At 37.4% G+C, this 20,538-nt stretch overlaps 6 protein-coding genes across 9 annotated transcripts; 4 read left to right on the forward strand and 2 right to left on the reverse strand.

Annotated features, from left to right (window-relative positions):
- Nucleotides 1–598: 598 nt before the first annotated feature.
- AT3G56590 (hydroxyproline-rich glycoprotein family protein) lies at nt 599–4,151 on the forward strand. Of its 2 annotated transcripts, NM_001125376.2 has the most exons (5): nt 599–1,307; nt 2,280–2,392; nt 2,481–2,852; nt 2,930–3,581; nt 3,655–4,151. In NM_001125376.2, the coding sequence occupies exons 1-5, from the start codon at nt 1,061–1,063 to the stop codon at nt 3,738–3,740; spliced, it is 1,470 nt and encodes a 489-aa protein (NP_001118848.1). In that variant the 5' UTR covers nt 599–1,060; the 3' UTR covers nt 3,741–4,151. The 2 variants fall into 2 exon arrangements, with proteins under 2 accessions (NP_001118848.1, NP_191218.2); NM_115518.4 differs by having other exon boundaries at nt 612–1,307; nt 2,930–4,122.
- Nucleotides 4,152–4,399: 248 nt separating this feature from the next.
- On the forward strand, nt 4,400–6,977 carry AT3G56600 (phosphatidylinositol 4-kinase gamma-like protein; the record flags this gene model as incomplete). 3 transcript variants are annotated; one of them, NM_115519.3, is made up of 3 exons in its annotated part: nt 4,400–4,624; nt 4,766–4,810; nt 4,889–6,869. In NM_115519.3, the coding sequence occupies one exon, from the start codon at nt 5,043–5,045 to the stop codon at nt 6,651–6,653; it is 1,611 nt and encodes a 536-aa protein (NP_191219.2). The 3 variants fall into 3 exon arrangements, with proteins under 3 accessions (NP_191219.2, NP_001327285.1, NP_001319769.1); NM_001339804.1 differs by having other exon boundaries at nt 4,400–4,615; nt 4,766–6,977; NM_001339803.1 differs by lacking the exons at nt 4,400–4,624; nt 4,766–4,810 and having other exon boundaries at nt 5,052–6,653.
- Nucleotides 6,978–7,541: 564 nt separating this feature from the next.
- On the reverse strand, nt 7,542–8,040 carry AT3G56610 (prolamin-like protein). The gene has a single exon (NM_115520.3). The coding sequence runs from the start codon at nt 8,026–8,028 to the stop codon at nt 7,642–7,644; it is 387 nt and encodes a 128-aa protein (NP_191220.1). The 5' UTR covers nt 8,029–8,040; the 3' UTR covers nt 7,542–7,641.
- Nucleotides 8,041–8,443: 403 nt separating this feature from the next.
- On the reverse strand, nt 8,444–10,581 carry UMAMIT10 (nodulin MtN21 /EamA-like transporter family protein). The gene is made up of 7 exons (NM_115521.4): nt 10,264–10,581; nt 10,112–10,174; nt 9,912–10,028; nt 9,555–9,783; nt 9,220–9,378; nt 8,978–9,129; nt 8,444–8,877 (listed from the first exon to the last, which is right to left on the reverse strand). The coding sequence occupies exons 1-7, from the start codon at nt 10,449–10,451 to the stop codon at nt 8,652–8,654; spliced, it is 1,134 nt and encodes a 377-aa protein (NP_191221.1). The 5' UTR covers nt 10,452–10,581; the 3' UTR covers nt 8,444–8,651.
- A 4,275-nt stretch (nt 10,582–14,856) lies between these two features.
- CYP94D2 (cytochrome P450, family 94, subfamily D, polypeptide 2) lies at nt 14,857–16,728 on the forward strand. The gene is made up of 2 exons (NM_115522.4): nt 14,857–15,366; nt 15,427–16,728. Exons 1-2 carry the CDS (start codon nt 14,909–14,911, stop codon nt 16,466–16,468), a joined length of 1,500 nt encoding a protein of 499 aa, NP_191222.1. The 5' UTR covers nt 14,857–14,908; the 3' UTR covers nt 16,469–16,728.
- A 543-nt stretch (nt 16,729–17,271) lies between these two features.
- SEC15A (exocyst complex component sec15A) lies at nt 17,272–20,537 on the forward strand. Its single transcript, NM_115523.3, has 2 exons — nt 17,272–17,418; nt 17,919–20,537. Exon 2 carries the CDS (start codon nt 17,920–17,922, stop codon nt 20,290–20,292), a length of 2,373 nt encoding a protein of 790 aa, NP_191223.2. The 5' UTR covers nt 17,272–17,418; nt 17,919; the 3' UTR covers nt 20,293–20,537.
- The last annotated feature ends 1 nt before the right edge of the window (nt 20,538 follows it).

Here is a 20,538-nt window from a genome sequence, read left to right on the forward strand (position 1 = left end):
TTTATATGCGAATGATATAATAATCTTACTGAACTTATCTTGAGCCCATACGAATATGCTTAACCCCACAAATAGTAGATTCCCATTTATTTGATGGAATAAGCAGCGAATAGCATTAATTAGGCACATCACACAAGTCACAAGGTGTAGGAAGAAACTAGGGATGATAAATATCGTAAAACAAGAAGCTCCGAATACATGTCACCGACGAAGATGAAGCTTTAAAAAGACCCACAAGAAATCTGCCGTAGAGGGGAAAGTGACAAAAGTGTTTGACCTATAAATCTTCTTTGTCTCTTCCGTGATCCAAGTTTCACAACTACTTGACTTCTCAACAAGTTATTAGTACTACCAATTCTACACAACACAAATACCCCATCATCATTCAATAATATTTAATATCTTGATATCTGTCTTCTCAATTAGAGTAGCACTGAAATAGTGGATTTATTAAGTTTACATATAGTTTTCACCCATAAATGTGATGTTCTCTATAATTTTTCATTATCCCATTAAATCCTTTCGTAATTATTATTTTTATAACCATTTTCTAAAAAGGAGCATCTTTTGGACATTTTTCCTCAATAATCTTCCTTTTTTTCATTAAAAATGTGGTATCTTGCATAATGACAATAAGTATAAATAATAATAAAATTTTCGAAATTTCAAACTGACACGAGCTCACACCCACTAGTGCAACTGCTCTGTACATATAGTAAACAAATGTTAAATGTAGAAGAAGAAAAAAAGACCAAGATATACCCTTTGTCACAAATTAGAAAAAGAAAGAAAGAGGATCCTTATTGTCATTTGCAGAGAAAGCTACTTCACTCCTTTCTCTTCCTTCGTCTCTCCGTCTCCCTCAGCCCTACATTTTCTGTTTCCGTCTACAAGAACCACTTTGTTGCTTCCTTTTCGAGCATCGTCTTCGTCTTCTACAAATTTTGTTTGTTGCTTGGTTTTGAAGCCGGCCTTTGATGGGTGCGGCAGAATCTGGAACCGATCGGAGAAGCTTAGCTTATGGATTTGGAGTTTCTCTGTGAATGAATCTCTGTTTGTTATGGGGAAGAATACCGTCGAGGAGCAGAATCTCCCTGTGAGCGACGGAGCTGCTTCGGCTAGGAATAACGGAGGTGGAGGAATAAGCACATGTTGTTGCTGCGATTGGATCTCTAGCTACTTTAGTCTCAGATGCGTTTTGATTCTTGCTTTTTCTGCTGCTGTGTTTCTCTCCGCCTTGTTTTGGTTACCTCCATTCCTCGGATTTGCAGATCCAGGGGATCTAGATCTCGATCCAAGGTTTAAAGGTATATATCGCGTTTTCTCTCTGATTTGTGAGTTCCTTCATACTCTATATGATTCCGTCGAGGCTCACGCAAATCTAGCTTCATGTGATTCGTGAATTCAGATCTAGGGTTTGTGATTCGCTGGTTTTTTTGTTCTTCCTGGATTTTCACATGGGAAAATGTAGGCAGAAACTAATTGAATGAGCTGTCACAAAGCTTGGAATTCTTGGAATAAACATTTGATTAATATTTAATGGATTTACAACTTACAATTTTTGAGGAGATGATGTAGGACATGTATATTTTCCATTGACTTGGACTTAGAAATTGCTATTTGTAGCGTTTTGTTTATAAGGTTTATATATGAATTATGTTGAAATTTTATGTTGAAACCTGTGGAGTTCAGGAGTCAAATAAGGATGTGTTTTTTTTGTTGAGTTCATGAACTCCATATTTAGTATTCTTAACACCTTTATTGAATCAAGACTGCCTAAAAGGTAAAATTTCTAATAATGTTCAGAATGTTGTATTAAGCTTAGCTTGCTTTAGCATGGAATTGTATTTCTGTGCACTGATCAATTTCCATTTATGTCTATTTGTTACTGTACAATCTATTCTTAAAGCTGGTTGGTAGAATCAATTATGAATCTAGACCTAGTTGGTGCGTAGTTTAGTGTGTGATATAGCTGTGCAAACACATTTCCTCTAGTGATTCTGATTTGGTTAAGACATCTATTGTAGTTGCTGCCACTTGCTTTGGCAGGCAAGGATGTTTTGGTTTGAATTATGAAACTTGTTCTCTGCACTTCTGTTGTTTAATTTCTCTTTCATGTTACAACTTGCATGTGTTTATAATCACCTGTATCATTTTCTGTTTATTCCCCTGCCCACTGGAGCAACAATTTTTAGTTACCTATAACTTGTGTCATGATTTATCTCTATGTTTCATGATGGAGCAATAATGGCGCTTTTTGGTTTTTGTTTCTTTTGCAGATCACAGAATAGTGGCGAGTTTTGATGTTGGAAAACCAATTTCGTTCATGGAAGACAATTTGATGCAGCTTGAGAATGATATCACTGATGAAATAAGCTTTCCCATGACCAAAGTAACTAAGCACCCTAATCTCACTTGCATGAATTTCATTGTTTCCTATGTTGATCATTCCGTAACTTCTGTTTCTTTTCTTGAGCCAGGTTGTGGTATTAGCGCTTGAACGCTTGGGTGATCTTAACAGAACAATGGTTATTTTTGCCATTGATCCTGAGAAGGAGAATTCTAAGATACCTGCCGAAATAGAGAGTCTGATCAAGGCAGCTTTTGAAACTCTGGTCCAAAAGCAGTTGTCTTTCCGTTTGACTGAATCCTTGTTTGGGGAACCATTCTTTTTCGAGGTGCTAAAATTCCCTGGAGGAATCACTGTGATCCCTCCCCAGCCTATATTTCCCCTGCAGAAGGCCCAACTTCTTTTCAACTTCACATTAAACTTTTCGATTTACCAAATTCAATCAAACTTTGAGGAACTCGCTAGCCAGCTGAAGAAGGGCATAAATCTGGCTTCCTATGAGGTATGACACTTGTATTCGCAAGATCAGTCTATTGCAATCGATTCAGAATCTTAAAATTCTCTCCTGTTGGATTGCAGAACTTGTACATAACCTTGTCAAATTCCAGAGGTTCAACAGTGGCGCCTCCTACTATAGTTCATTCTTCTGTTCTACTCACATTCGGTTCATCTTCGAGGTTGAAGCAACTTGCTCAAACTATCACTAGCTCCCATTCCAAAAATCTCGGCCTAAACCATACCGTATTTGGTAAGGTTAAGCAAGTCCGTCTTTCCTCAATCTTGCCACATTCACCTGCCACATCATCAACCCCTTCCCCTTCTCCTCAACCTGAAACCCACCAATACCCCCATCATCATCCTCATCATCATCACCACCATCATGAACTTGCTCCAGAACCTTCACTCTCACCTCCAACTAAAGGCTTTGCACCTGCATCAGCGCCAACCAAACACTCACCTTTACCCCCGAGAAACCCGCCTTGCCCTTACGAGCAGAGGAGACCAAAAGGAAACAGTGCTCTAAACCATCATACTGCACCACCAACGCCTGCACCACACCGGTCTCAGCCACACCCACCAGCACCAAACCCAGCCCCGCCACGTCATCATGCCATACCAGTATCTAGCCCACTTCCCCACGTTGTATTTGCTCATATCCCACCTCCATCAAAAAGCAGCCCAGAATCAGAACCTACAGGCGAAAAATCTCCCTCACCTGCTCCAACCCCATGTAAGTCTTCTTCTCTAACTCAGTTCTCAAGATCTGCATCACTGAACTAAAAACATCTGAAAACATGAAGCAGCTTCTGCGAGCATTGGTCCAACCTTCAAAAAGGCATCATCACAGCTCCTTGTAGTAGTAGTAGCCGTCATAATCATCTGTCTGTAAAACAAAAAACAAAAAAAAAACGCCGGAAGAAGCTGCTTTTTAAGTCCAAGCTGGAAAAATCAGCAGCAGTTCACAAAAGCACAACTTCTCCGGGTCACAACATCAATCAAGGTAATTGTATAAAGGAACACAAGGAACAAAAAATGTATGTATGAAAAAATGAAGAGAGTTTTTTTTTGTAAAAGAGTTGTTGAGGTTTGCAGCACAAAAGTGTGTCTTGCACCTTACATCCGAGAAAAAAAGAAAAAACATATATATAAACAAAAAAAAAAATTTCTGTTTTAATTTTTGTATATAAAGTAATCTTGTTTTAACCAATTTGTGTGTTTTCTGCTCGAAGATCTCTTTCTAGGGTTTTCATAATGAATATTTTATGTATGGATCAAAATCATGATACATCTTCTACGTTATTATTAGTTAATTTAGTATTAAAATTAGAACAAATGATTATTCTTTAAGTGTCTCGTAGAGCATCCATTAACGTCTCTAAGAGTTGAGATTCTGCTAAAACTAAAACTGTATGACAACAACAGTTGCATTATTTAGTAATAAAGAGAGTTTTATGTCTATTATTAGCAAATTTCATTATGGTTTCTCTCCTACAAAAGCGGGAGAATCAGAAAACGTAGATAAGAACAAACATTTATAGCACCTTATAAATTTGGAGGAAAGAGAACAGAAAAACAGAGAGAAAAAAACCTAAATTTGAAAAGACAAAAAAAAAAAAAAAAGAGAAAGAAGAAGAAGCTTGGGACAGGGGAGTCCCAGAAAGAAAAAAAGTTTTTTTTTTCCGGTGACAGTGTCGGTTCTCTGACGCTCCCATTTTTGTTCAATCTTTCTTCCTTCTTTCCCTGAATGCCTTCACTCGTATTCTGGTAATTTCGGTAATTTCATATCAACTGCGTCGAATAGTCTAAGATTTTTCCAGATTTGATGCCTTGTTCTTCAAGCAATTGCTCTTAATTCTTAGGGTTTACTGATTGTTTTGTGTGAATGTTTATGACAATATTGTTTTGAATTTGCAGAAACTTGCGGCTATTTACAATTGCAGGAGTGTGAATGATTATAAGGTCTCCCATTCGTGTTCCATAGGCTTACACACATGTTTTGATCAACAATTTCTTGTGTTCATGAACTAGATATTGCAGGTAGTAATGGATTCAAAGAACACCATCTTATCTCCGAGTATCATCAATCCGCTTTGCTTGCTGTCCTGGAGGTGATTTGTCTTTTAGATGATTGACGAATTCATCGAAGAAGAGTTGCCACCATTAATCTGATCAGCCAAAAAAAAGGTTTGGCATGAACTGTATGGCCGTCGCTCTCGATCCACTAACCGACCGGTTTTCGCAGTTTAGCCGATCTTCACAGAGATGTAGACTCCAATCTTTAACCAACCTTGACTTCAACTTTCTCGGATTCAACACTAAACAAACCAATCTCTCTGCTTCCTCACACTCCTTGAACAACCGAAGCGTTTCTACTCCATGCTTCTCCATATCCGGTAGTAATCTAGATGGCTCTGCTACTCCGCACATTGAGATTCTCGGTGGTCAAAGAGTCCCCACTGTACGTTCCCTTGTAGCTGAAGTAACCATAGCTATCGTTTCTGGAGCTCAGCCTCTGCTTTTACCAAGTGGTTTAGGAGGTGCATATCTCTTGCAAACCGAAAAAGGTAACAACATTGCGGTTGCAAAACCAGTCGATGAAGAGCCTTTAGCTTTCAACAATCCTAAAGGATCTGGCGGTTTAACACTCGGGCAACCAGGCATGAAACGGTCTATCCGCGTTGGTGAAAGCGGAATCCGTGAATTGGCTGCTTACCTTTTAGACCACCAAGGCTTTTCCAGTGTTCCACCAACCGCATTGGTCAGAATCTCTCATGTTCCGTTCCATGACAGAGGTAGTGATCACGCCGCCTATAAAGTTGCCTCTTTGCAACGATTTGTGGGTCATGATTTTGATGCAGGAGAGCTTGGACCAGGAAGCTTCACGGTTGTATCGGTCCATAGGATTGGTATACTTGATGTGAGAGTCTTGAACCTTGACAGACACGCCGGAAACATGTTGGTGAAGAAGATACATGACCAAGATGAGACTACTTGTTCTAACGGAGTTGGAGCTGCAGAGCTTGTGCCTATAGATCATGGTCTTTGCCTACCTGAATGCCTCGATGATCCTTATTTCGAATGGCTTAACTGGCCTCAAGCTTCGGTGCCATTCACCGACATTGAGCTTCAGTATATATCAAACTTGGACCCTTTCAAAGACGCAGAGCTTTTGAGAACAGAACTAGACTCTATACAGGAATCTTCCCTACGGGTTCTTATCGTCTGCACGATATTCTTGAAAGAAGCTGCTGCTGCAGGGCTTAGTCTTGCAGAGATAGGAGAGAAGATGACTCGGGACATATGCAGAGGGGAAGAGAGTTCTAGTGTGTTGGAGATTCTTTGCAACAAAGCAAAAGCAAGCGCGGTTAGTGGAAGTGACGATGATGATGATTATAGTAGTGAATGGAATGAAGTAGAAGCAGAGCTAGAGTGTGGAATTTTTCAGTTTGACGATGAAGTTGAATGCAAAGAGCTTCCAGATATGTTACAAGTGCCTATATTCACAAGAGTTCCATCCATTGCTGCCAATCTATCTGCTCTCATGCGGTGTCCACCAAACCAGTGGATTAGTACATATGACACTAACATAGAAGAGGAAAGGAGAGATCGGAGTATCGTGAGGAGCAAGAGTCACCCGATATGTGTGAATTATGATGAGAAAGAAGGTGTTTATTTTGGGGACATGAGTGGAGATGAATGGGAGATGTTCTTGCATAGTTTCCAGATGCTTTTGCCAGAAGCACTTGAAGGCTCAACAAGCAAGGGACCAAAACCAAGATTTGGATCTTCTTGTAAATTCTAAGGAAATTTTTAAAATACTAATACAAGACAGAGAGAGATGAAATCTCGCAAGGTTAAGATACATAGAAAGAAAATGGAAAATGAGACGAGCAAGCTAAGGCCGTCCAATCCAAATTACTTGTTAGCTTCTTCTTTCTATTTTTGTTTATTGTATGATGTATCACTTCATTGCTATTCGCTAAAACACTAAGTATCATAAATATCTACAAGAATATGATTGGTGTAACTGATCTCATGTGATTATCTTGTTCTATGTAAGTTCTTGTTGAAAGCTAGTAAAATTACAGAACAAACCAAAAGAGATTTTACATGTTATGAAGATGACTCTTACAAAAAGCTGTTGCACAAGCCTATATAGAGCCAATCAAGCTCTGACCTGGACACTGTATGTCACTAGCAGTAGGAACACAAGAGTGACTGTAATGTTTATCGCCACAATCACTTACCGGTTTCTAATCTCTTTGATCACATTGCAGATTCTTTGAATGTATTAATTCACACAATAACCACAACAACCTCCAAAAGATCAATGAAATTGTTTTTAAACTAATTTTCTTGAGACTAAGAGAGCAATACCAAACTGAAATGTGAGGAAGAGCACTTGATTAATACTCGGAGAGCGAGAGAATACAGAGGAATTGATTTGGTTGCAATAATAACCTCTACTTAAGGCATTAAGCTCCTCGATTTCCATTACAATGTTCACATCAGTGTTCTTGATTATTGCGACTTGAATCTTTAAAATAATCAAACCATCTAATACTCAGCTTGTCGAGACTCATATCAATGCGCAGACACAAGAGCACATTGTGTTTTCCGGGAAAACTTTTCCCCAACTTTATTTCAATTATTAAAAGTGTAAGGGACTAAGATCATTTGATATAGGGGGAAAAAAATTGTATAAGAAAAATCTACCAACATAACTCGAAAGTTTTAATTTGGATTTATTTTAAATCTCCATGCATGAAAAAAAAAGAAAAACTTAATATTCAAGATATAGTTAAAACCGGAACACAAAGTTGCATTATATATGTACTTTTCTCGAGAGAGTATTGTTTTCGAACACCTTCAAACTTGGGCAAAAACATTTGGATTACATGATTCGTTACGATTTTAAGACAAGCACGTCCCATGTGAAAAACTTCTAGACAACATCCATGATGTTTTAGTCTCATCGGACCATGAATAGTACAGATTGCATCCGTGACATACATCGCACACCTTGAAGATAACTTAGCCATACATTTGTTAACCAAGTGGTCTGATTCTGGAGACTGAGCCAAACCGGAGGCTGCAGATGCCAATGTAGCCATCGCGATAATTGTGAATAAGGCTGCAAACATGGATTTGGTGACCATAGTTGCTTTGAGGGCCATGATGTATCTTCTTTTGTAATGTGAATTTGTTTACTTTCTTTTTTATAATCCAGGGAGTATATGTATATGAAAATTCTTGTAACGATTTTAGTATTTACTGAACAAAAGTATGTTTGAGATATTAATTAAGGAGGAGTTTACTTGCAGTTATGCAATTGTTTTGCAAAACGCTTACGTTTATTTCGTTTTTGTACCAAGAAGTAACACATTCAAATTTTAATGGGATAGTGCAGGCCCATAGTGTGACCTAAAGGGTTTGTTTTGTTCATGCATGATCCGGATTAGATATGATTCTGATTTCTATCAATGCACACAAAAAAGGGCTTAATTTGTCAAGACTATCTACAAATCTAAGTCAAGTTGATTAATTAGCGGATTAAATGGTCAAATATTTGAGCGCGATTACTAATCTAAATGGTCAAAGGAATTTGGAACATTTATTTAATAATAATAATTACCCTTCTAATGAAGATTATAAAACAAAACCTACAAAGAAAATAAAAAGTTGGAGCAATGATATAGAACAAAGAAAAAGTTGCTCCTCTATCTAAAATTTTGTTAAAAAAAAAAGACTTGAAAAGATCTAATTAAGGTCGTGAACATCTTTTTCCACACACGAGAGGTTACGAGAAACCCACCGCCACTTTAGCTGTTCCTGCGGATTGCATTTCAACGTCTACTTCCTCATCGATTCTTGGCATCATCGAGAGAACCTTGATATCGCAGCGGTTGCAACACTTGACAATTTCTACAAACTTCTCCTCAATGTTCTCTTCTTCATCGATATCTCCTTCCTTTCCCCAAAGAACCGTGCAAACTCCCACCACTAAAATTGCCATTCCAAGAACCCTAAATTTCGGAGTTGGATCAACAAAATATACTAGTTTAGAAACATGATGATGAATCCAGCCATATGACCTAATCAGATCAAAATCCACTGGTTGCTTACCCGCCAAGGTTTAAAGTTTGGTTGAGGATGAGGAAGCCAATGATGGATCCGATTATGACAACAAGAGGATTAAAAGCAGTAACAAAGATAACACTCTTTTGCTTCGTCATCATTCCTTGAACGTAGTACGCTATGCTCGACGACATTATGCCCTATAAAAGTATATATATTCACACATCAGATTATAAGTATTATATGGTTCCGTATATAACATAATTTATATAATCATGAGAAGGACAAACCGCATAAGCAGAGGCAAGAAGGTTCATGTCAAAGCCAATGTTCCATGCAGAAAGGTTTGGCTCCATCACAAACGTTAAGGCTGTGGACTGTAACGTGCCCATGAAACACACCATCGTCGATAATGAAAGGTGAGATGAGTATCTCTTCAACGTAGCCGCCTAAAGAAATGATGAAACATAATTGTCCTAATTCGTTAGAAGACTCCCTTATTTAGATATAGTACTATCGGATCACTACTATTAGATATGTATATATTAATCCGTAGATAAAGATACTTTTAGAAGGGGCTTCACGAGTTAAAGAGATCAGTCGATGTAAAATTTAAATGATGTACCTGAAGAACGAAAAAGGAAGCCCAAGAAAATGAGGCGATGAGGAGGAAGACGGTGGCTTTGAGGTAGTCCTCACCTGCCGGCGACAAAGCATGGCCGGTGAGGTGAGATCGGAGAAAGGTGATTAGAGGAATTTTGAATAAAATCATCAACATGGCTCCAACCACTATCACTAATGTCCCCACCACTTTTGCTTGGAATCTTACTTTTCTCATCTCCACCTTCTCCATCCTTTATTTTTTTCACCAAAATATAAACCACGCATCATCATCAACGTACCATATTGTATGAATTAACCTATTGTATTTGGCTACCGCAATGGATAACTAATAATAAAGCTATGCGTTAAATTTAGGTACCTGCAAATTATGGAAATGATAAAGGTCAAAGCTGGAACGATATTTGTGACTGCGCCGGCAAAAGTTGGTGAAGTAAGTTTGAGACCGGCGTAATATAAATTTTGATCGATCAAAGGCCTGTGGTAAATAATTCATAAAGTATTCATATACTCATCAAGTGCATGTTTTTGAAAAATAATTCAAATTTTAAGAAGACTAACCCGAGAAGAGCTAGAACAAAAATCTGCATGAATATTGGAAATGTCATCTTCGGCCTCACTTTCCTACAACACCATTATCAAGTTATCAAATGTTTGTATTTGATGAGAATCAATCGAACTTTTTTAATATATATTTCTATAAAATATGATACCTCTCGGAGAGTAGAGCAAAAGGTGCGATAGCAGCCGTGGCAAAGGCATTACGGTAAGCCACAAGGACGTAATGGCTCATGCCGCGGTCTAGCACAACCTTCGTCACGAGGTTCATGCCGGCGTATCCGAATTGAAGACAAACCATTGCAAAGTAAGGCTTGGCTGATTCTGACATCTTTAACCCCATATCAAAAGTTTCTCTCTTTGTTGTATGTATGGAGGATACACAATTTTATATAAGAGAAAGGAGTTAGGAACAGAGGGGCAACACCACTTGTGGAGGCTTGTGCTCTTCCTACGAACAAATTGGTGAGAGAGGTTCTTTCTATTTATATAGAGCATCATATTCCGGATCATGAGTTCGAATGAGCTTTTGTTTTTTTTTCCTGAAAATAATTAATTACTCCATTTATTTCTTTCCTTTTTAGTGACGTTGGCATTTTTATTTTTTCGGCTTACACCAAATCAACAGCAGAAAAATCAGATCAAATCAGGACAATACATAACACCATAACTATATAGTACTAGTTGTTAAATCCATATCAATTGTGTACATATACAAATTTAATTAACATTTGTTTCAATATATACATATGATCAAAAGTCAAAATTAAACCGACGGAAATGGAAATAAAAATGCACACGTAAATGACGAACAGTGAACACACAAATTCCAAAATCAATTCCAACTCTATCGTTATAAGTGTGACGAATGATTTGGATTTGTAGGGAAAGCAAAGAAGAAAGAAAAAACAAGTGGACGGAGTGACTTACAAGTGGCAGCAGAAATAAAGTGGGACCTAGGCTTACGTTGTTTGTGGGACCCGCAGATGAAATAATGTCTGTAATTTGTTGCAAAAACTGCTTAATTACGAGAGTGGATTTGTTTTTGTTGGTGAGTAACCATATCCATAGGAATGTGATCCTAATTAAAATATTTCCTGTGAATGCTGATGCAATACATAGCAACAGAGAACCCAATAAATTAAAAAGATCAGCAAATCTCAGAGATTAATTATTGCGATATGTTTTTCTTATGAAAATATGTTGCAAGTGCTTCATTATTTAATAATTAAAAAAAAATCAAGTTGGGCATGATCCATTACCTCCTCTAGAATATGCATTAATATCACTTTATGTGAGACTATTGGATACTTCTTGATAAAGTTAGGGAAGATTTTTGTGAAACTCATCTTCAAATCTATTTAATTTACCAGTAAATATATATAAAAAAATCCATTTAGACGTCATCTATAGATAACTGTTCCAAATGCTTCGACATATATGATCGATTCGAATATATTCTGGCTTTTTAGATTTGAGATTTTATGCTTCCAAACCCATGGATCACATGCATATAAATCTGAACTATATTAATTGACACACGAAATGAACTGACCCGGTCCCATGGGAATAAAACATGGGTACATATATGGAGATGCTAAATTCTCGATTATATAATTGTGATTATAGATTTGATTAGGAAAAAAATTAGATAGACAATAAGGATAAAGTGGGATGAAGAATGTGGGTGCGTTTTTGGTTACCAACTAGAAATGGAAACAAAGAGGCAAACAATTCCAAATGGGCATCTAATCACATTCCAGCATTTGCTAATTCATCTCTCTACCCACTCACTTTTTGGACTCAAGTTTTTCTTGTTAATGGCTTCGTGGTTGAATTTACCACTTACATTATATATACAACCGACTCTTATTCCATAATTCATAAAATGTTAAACATGCTCACATCGAAAGTATTCAGTATGAACTCTCACATAAAATGTTAAACATGCTTACATTATTATTATTTCTTGGATTTTTTAACATGTATTATTCGAATTTGAACAGAGTGTTTGATACAACAACAAAACTATCAAACAATATGCTACATTTCATTGTCTTCTCTTTACTTTTTTTTTCCTTTCATTTTAATGTATATCGGACCTTCTTCATCTATAAAAACAAGCCTATATGATACTGTTCTACATAATCCTTGAGCAAATTTTATACATCAAAGAGAAAATTTATATAGAACATGAAGAATACTCGAGTACACTTCTTTGTATTAAAATATTATGCAGTTCTTTACAATCACCCTCCATAATAATATGTTGAAAGACCATGCTATCTGGAGGGTATGAAAGAAGGTTCAAAACTATAAATCCGATCCTCTGCCATCAATGTGCTTTATGTTCCTTCTAATGTCGAGGAACCTGGAAATAGATACTAATTTGATTTCTATATATTTTAAACAGAAAAAAAACATAGTTAAAAAAATAAATCAAACCTAAACTGAACTAGACTGTAGACTCTATTGGGTTGAGTTTCTCTTACTTTTCTCTGTGTCATTCTCCTACTTTATATTATTTTTATAGAATTTATCGTTTATGTTAACACGATTTTCCCGTGTAAATTTATATAAATTGAAGATTTAAAGGCGTGCAAAAGATATGGATAAAAAATGAAGAGAAACATAAAATAAAGTTTAGATTCCACCGGCCAATACTTTGGAATTATGGGATGTGAAAAGCGAAATGGGCCTCTTTTGCTTCTGCAGCTCTCTTTCGTTTGTCTCTTCCTCCGCTAAAAGATATAGTAACAATCGTATAAATTGATTCATTCAAGTAAAGGTTCACAATGTTGTACGTTCACGTTACAGTTTATATTTTGATGAGAATTTATATATGTGAACATTGATCGTATTGGCTAAAAAGCCTAAAATATATACAACCCTTTTTTCCAGCAGCTAGAAAAATCTTTGTGCCAAATAATAATCGGCAACGTACAGCGTGATATATATTTGCATGCTCTCGTTTGTTACATTCAAACCAAAGTGAAAGTAACTGAAATTAACAATCCAATTTTGATTGTTTCGGTTTTGTTAGAGAGTCAATTCTGTAGTGAATAATACCAAATAATTATTAGGAAACTGTTCAAAGTATCGTAACACAAACTATTGATGATTTGATGGTCAAAGATTAAGCTCAAATAAGATATATGCATATATATATTGTTTTTCACGAAAAAGCTAAGGAAGTAAAAGAAAACAAGTATATTAATTAGTTTTACAAAAGTGTTCAAAAAGAGAATTGCTTTCATAAATAATGAAGTTTGACTGATTCATACTAATACAATGCACGTAGATCAATCATAGATAACATATTCATAAGCATTTATATCATCAAAAGTTTTGATTTCTACTTTTTCCAAGCAAAGCAACAACGGTGCACCCTTCTTTTTCTCGTCGTCTTTGCTCTTTTCTGTGACGAAAATATTATTATTCTTCTTTTTCTTTTCCTTTTTTAAATTGGTAATAGGACATATAACAACTTCTAGCTTTAATTTTTTTAGTGTAACGTTTCGGTAGCAAACACATTCCCATATTATAGAAAAAGGTGTATGCTCACGCACTTTTTCTCCATCTTTTTCATAATATAATATTACTCTTTTGAAGAAAAGATATGTTAGATCTTTGATATTTGTTTGTATCCATGACCAGTTCTAGTATATCATCTCATCTCCAATACATTCATATCTCTATTTTATATAATTGGATCTTCAGAAAACATTTATGTCTACTTGTCTAGTGGTCAAAACATTTTATGCACCACTGGTTTTAAAACAAAATAAGGTATCAAGTCTCAAACTCGATAGACCAAGGTTATTAAACCTCTTTACAGAATACAGATGAGTTATGAGATATATATGGATCGTCAACTTTAGTTCTGATATTGGAATTATCTATGAATCTAATGAAATATCTAATGGATATTACTCTTAATCAAAAGATAAATATCTAATGGAGGTGTATTAAGATATTGACATGTAACGTAAAGTTTATGAGATGATTGAAGACAAAGATTCATGCGTGTGTTAAGAAAACACTTGACGATAAAGAGCAAAATCTCCATTCTTCATAAAAAACTGTATTATGGAAACCAATTTGTCCATTTCATGGTTGTAACATCAGTTTCTTTACTACTGCAGATGATCGATGGAAAAGTGTTTTGGTCAAAGAATCCTTTTAAAAACATAACTATCTGAAAATAGCATAAGCATCGGACTCTTTTGTAAGTGCACAACGAAAAAATAAAATTCCAATAATTTGGGCAATCTTGTCGACTATATATCATTCAAATAATTGAAGTATATCTTATGTTATAGTAAATTTTAAAAGATGAATGATAGACAGGTTAATTAGGCATTCAAAATCAAAAGATTTTTACATTGTCTGATCAAAGTATAATCACATGTCATAATCTTTAGGTTTGTCTCAACTCTCAAGGGTTCAAAACTTGTTGAGTCGCTCACGCTAGAGATGTCGAATACGTACATACGATCTAATTATGAACGTCTAAATCTGAAACGGTGTCGTTTAGGTATAGAAGATCACAAAGTTTGCGTGGGCTTATGTGTAAGTCTTATTTGGATTTTAAGTTATCTAGACTTATAATCTACTAAACCGACTATTTTGGGCCTTAAAGAAACCCACAAGTAAATTATTGATGTGAACTGCGTTTTGGTTTCACCTTATTCTCGATATTATTTCATTGGTTCGGTTCACGGTATGGTTTACACCGTACCGGAATACTTACCACTAAAAACTCTGTAGTGCGACGAAGAAGAAGAAGATAAAAAAAAAATGGAGCATTTCATCCTCATCTCCCTCCTCTGTTTCCCTATCGTCATCTTCTTCATCTTCTTCCCCAAGAATTCTTCTTCAGAATTTGGTTTCAAGTCGTATCCGATCGTTGGAAGCTTACCTGGTCTAGTGAATAACCGTCACCGATTCCTCGACTGGACGGTGGAAACTCTGTCTCGATGCCCAACCCAAACGGCGATTTTTCGGCGACCAGGGAAGCTGCAGTTCGTCATGACGGCGAATCCAGCTAACGTCGAGTATATGCTCAAGACGAAATTCGAAAGTTTCCCTAAAGGCGAACGGTTCATCTCGATTCTCGAGGATTTTCTCGGCCGCGGGATTTTTAACTCCGACGGTGAGATGTGGTGGAAACAGAGGAAGACGGCCAGTTATGAATTCAGTACTAAATCTCTCCGTGACTTCGTTATGAGCAACGTCACCGTCGAAATCAACACTAGGTATAATAATTCAATTTCACTTTCAATTTCAATTTCGTTACTGAGATTTTCTCTTTTCAGGCTTGTTCCAGTGTTAGCAGAAGCTGCAACCAACGGAAAATTGATAGATCTTCAAGACATATTGGAGCGGTTCGCGTTCGATAACATCTGTAAATTAGCTTTCAACGTTGATTCAGCTTGTCTCGGCGACGACGGAGCAGCCGGTGTAAACTTCATGCAGGCCTTTGAAACGGCGGCGACGATCATCTCGCAACGGTTTCAGTCTGTGATTTCGTATTCATGGAAGATTAAAAAGAAACTCAACATTGGATCAGAGAGAGTTCTGAGAGAATCAATCATGATCGTCCATAAATTCGCAGACGAGATCGTGCGTAACAGGATTGAACAAGGAAAGGTAAGTGATCACAAGGAAGATTTGCTTTCTCGGTTTATCAGCAAGGAGGAGATGAATTCTCCGGAGATACTTCGTGATATTGTCATAAGTTTCATACTTGCAGGACGAGACACTACTTCCTCTGCTTTGAGCTGGTTCTTTTGGTTGCTCTCTATGCATCCAGAAGTGAAAGATAAGATTCTACAAGAGCTAAACTCGATTCGAGAACGAACAGGGAAGCGAATCGGGGAAGTTTACGGGTTTGAAGATCTTAAACTGATGAATTATCTTCACGCAGCGATAACTGAATCTCTACGATTGTATCCGCCAGTGCCAGTGGATACAATGAGTTGTGCTGAGGACAATGTGTTGCCTGATGGGACATTTATAGGGAAAGATTGGGGGATAAGCTATAACGCGTATGCGATGGGGAGGATGGAGAGTATTTGGGGGAAAGATTGCGATCGGTTTGATCCTGAGAGGTGGATTGATGAAACAAATGGTGGTTTTAGAGGTGAGAATCCTTATAAGTTTCCTGCGTTTCATGCGGGACCAAGGATGTGTTTAGGGAAGGAGATGGCTTATATTCAGATGAAATCGATAGTCGCTGCGGTTTTAGAGAGGTTTGTGGTTGAGGTTCCAGGGAAGAAGGAGCGTCCTGAGATTCTAATGTCGGTGACACTTAGAATCAGAGGAGGTTTGAATGTGAGAGTACAAGAAAGATCTTGAGTTACTTGTTGTAGAAGCAACCTTTGTTTGCTCTTCTCATATCTTATAGCGACCATGACCATATTTTACTGTAAACAAACACGTTTTAGTGGATTATCAAAATACATTCTTGGTGTGACCAACAATGGTTGAACTGAAGTCGTGCACGCAGGGTCACATCGCATTTCAAGTTTAGTTTCATTTGTGTGTGCATTCGTGAGAAGTGTGAGCTTTCTTCTTGACTAAAGCTCGAACAAATCTTGGTCTGGGATCTTCAAAAACATAAATTAGTCTCACTTGGGCTCTATCCTCCTAGAGCATAACGGAGTCAAGACTCTTGGTAATCAATAGCTGAGCTATGAAAATTTGCCTAACCTAAACAGAGAGCCATACCACTTGGAGAATCAACTTGCTTAACACAGCTATTTTGAACTCATCTCTAAAATCTCATTCGTGTAAACTCAAAGAGAAATTAAGTACTACAAAAATATTTAACAAGTGCCATTTTTTGGTAATTAACACAACATTGAAATAAATAAAAAAACGTTCAAATGGTTGGAAGACGGAAAGAATCAAAGAACTAATCTATTTTGTTGTCCTTTCAGAAGAACAGTTTTCAGCTCACTAAATGATTTTTATGATTCTAAATTTTATGAATGATAATGAACCGAAAAAACAGTTTTGTCTAAAGACGAAATCACTGATTAGAGTGAGTGATTACACTTGTCTAATCTTTCTCAAATCAGGAATCCCACCGGACCGGTCAAACCGATTTTAACCCTAAATTAACACTTTCCTGGCTATTGGATAGTAAACAATTCACTGAGAAAACCAAAAGCAACTATCTCTATCTCCTTCATCGGGCGACTTCGTCTTCTTCTTCGTTCGCTGTCAGATTTTTTTTTACCAAATTAACAATTTTTGAGTCTCCGTTGCCTCTCTCAGTTGAAGCGTCTTCCTTCTCTCTATCGGTTAGATCTTCAGCTCGATTATCTTGTTTTTTTTTTCCTTAGATTGTGACCATTTCAATGCGTTAAGGATCACGCTTCATGATCATATCACTTTCTATTTTAACCCTAAGAGTTTCCTTCTTCATTTTGTATATGGAACTTTGATCTGACGAAATGCAGAAATTCTCATTTCGAGATAGTTTTTTTTTTTTTAAGATTCGTTGATTTTGGATCCTATTTCCTGTCATTGTTGATTTTGTTAGATTAGGGTTACCAATCTGGGATAATTCTTCGCATTAATTTTCTTTACGATATTTTCCATTTTGTTGCTCAGGTTTCTGATTCTATGTTCCTGTAAAATTTTCCTTTAATGGCAATCGAAATCTTCAATTTTTTACGATACGATTGATTCTATACTGCAGATGATTTTTCCAGTTTTGGCTCATTCCTTGTCATAAATCTCGTCAAAATTCTTTACCTTGTCGTCTTATTTTTTTCCATTGATAATGCTTTTCTCTCAGAATGATGGAGGCCAAACCAAAAAGGAGGATTGTTACAGAGAATGGAGATACAGGTGAAGATTTAGTTCTTGCAACATTGATTGGAAACGGTGATGATGTAGGTCCTCTCGTTAGGCATGCTTTCGAAATGGGGAGGCCTGAGCCTCTCGTTCATCAGCTCAAAAATGTGGCGAGGAAGAAGGAAGCTGAAATTGAGGATCTATGCAAGACTCACTATGAAGAATTTATTGTTGCAGTTGATGAGCTTCGTGGTGTGTTAGTTGACGCTGAAGAGCTTAAGAGTGATCTTGCAAGTGACAATTTCCGTTTGCAAGAGGTTGGTAGTGCCTTATTGGTTAAACTGGAAGAGCTTCTCGAGTCTTATGCAGTCAAGAAGAATGTAACCGAAGCTATTAAAATGTCGAAGATCTGCGTTCAAGCACTGGAGTTGTGTGTTAAATGTAATAGTTACATATCTGAAGGACAGTTTTACCATGCCCTGAAAACCATGGATTTGATTGAGAAGAGTTACCTGAAGCTTATCCCACTTAAGGTTCTAAAGTTGGTTATAGAGAGAAGAATTCCAGTGATCAAGACTCACATTGAGAAAAAAGTGTGTAGCCAATTTAATGAATGGCTTGTTCACATTAGGAGTTCCTCTAAAAATATTGGACAGACTGCTATTGGCCTCACCGCTTCAGCTCGCCAGAGGGAAGAAGAAATGCTGGAACGTCAGAGGAGAGCAGAGGAACAGAATACAGGTGGTTTGGGAGAATTGGCATACACTTTAGATGTTGAAGACTCGGAACAAGACTCTGTATTGAAGTTTGATCTGACACCTCTGTATCGAGCTTATCACATCCACACTATTCTTGGAGTCCCAGAACGGTTCCGTGACTATTACTATGAGAATAGGCTACTACAGCTCCAATCAGATCTGCAGATCACTTATACACAGCCATTTGTGGAATCATACCAAACATTTCTAGCCCAGGTTGCAGGATATTTCATTGTGGAGGATCGGGTGATTAGGACAGCTGGAGATTTCTTGTTGGCTGATCAAGTTGAGACAATGTGGGAAACAGCCATTTCCAAAATTGTAGCCATATTGGAGAACCAATTTGCCAGAATGGATTCGCCTACTCATCTGCTTTTGGTGAAAGATTATGTAACTCTCCTTGGCACAACCCTTAGACAGTACGGTTATGAAGTGGGTCCAGTTCTTGATGCCCTTGACAAGAGCCGAGATAAATACCACGAGCTTCTTCTTGAAGAGTGTCGAAAGCAAATTGTGACTGCTATTACAGAGGACACTTATCAGCAGATGGTAATCAAGAAGGAAGCTGACTATGAAAACAATGTCTTGTCGTTTAATCTTCAGACCTCAGACATTATGCCGGCTTTCACTTACATTGCGCCCTTCTCTTCTATGGTGCCAGATGTTTGCCGCATCATCAGGTCATACATAAAAGGATCTGTTGATTACTTGTCCTATGGAGTGAACACTAATTTTTTCAGTGTTCTGAGGAAGTACCTCGACAAAATCTTGATTGATGTATTGAACGAAGTTATCCTCGAGACGATTAGCAACAATTCAATTGGTGTATCTCAAGCTATGCAGATTGCAGCAAACATATCTTTCCTCGAAAAGGCCAGTGATTATTTTCTCCGACATGCAGCTCAACTTTGTGGCATCCCAAGCCGATCAGTTGAGAGGCCTCAAGCTAGTTTAGCTGCAAAGGTTGTCCTCAAAACATCAAGAGACGCAGCCTATCTTGCTTTGTTGAATGTGGTTAACACCAAGTTGGACGAGTTCATGAAGCTCACAGAAAATGTTAACTGGACTACAGAGGAAATGCCACAAGGGCCGCACGAGTACATAAACGAGGTTGTTATATACCTCGAGACTGTTATGTCAACGGCACAACAGATCCTCCCAATGGATGCCTTATACAAAGTTGGAGTTGGGGCTATCGAACATATCTCAAACTCCATCGTCTCTACATTCCTCAGCGATAGCATCAAGAGATTCAATGCTAATGCAGTCTCGGCCATTAACCACGATCTGAGAGTGATAGAAAACTTTGCTGATGAGAGATATCACTCAAGCGGGTTAAATGAGATCTACAAAGAAGGAAGCTTTAGAAGCTATCTGGTTGAAGCTAGGCAGTTGATAAACCTGTTGTCGAGTAGCCAACCCGAGAACTTCATGAACCCGGTGATTAGAGAGAGGAACTACAACACTTTGGATTACAAGAAAGTGGCTACGATCTGCGAGAAGTTTAAGGATTCTGCAGACGGGATATTCGGAAGCCTGGCTAATAGAAACACAAAGCTGACAGCCAAGAAGAAATCGATGGACATGCTCAAGAAGAGACTCAAGGAATTTAACTGATTCTCAATAAACACTAGTAGGTCCTGACCTTCCCACTCACATCATCATCATCGTCATCATTATCCTTTAGCTTTACTATTCCCTTAATTTGCTTCTTCTGGTTAACCTCTAATCTTGTTTATGTCTTTCTTCTTCTTTTCTCTGTTTTTGTTCTATGATCCAATTCATTAATCAATTTCAGTTTTGTCCTAATCGACAAAATTCATCTTTATGGCTCACAGGCTCAGGATTAATCTTTAGTGTAGA

Source organism: Arabidopsis thaliana, chromosome 3 (genome assembly GCF_000001735.4).
Source record: "Arabidopsis thaliana chromosome 3, partial sequence".
In the NCBI taxonomy this organism is placed as follows: domain Eukaryota; kingdom Viridiplantae; phylum Streptophyta; class Magnoliopsida; order Brassicales; family Brassicaceae; genus Arabidopsis; species Arabidopsis thaliana.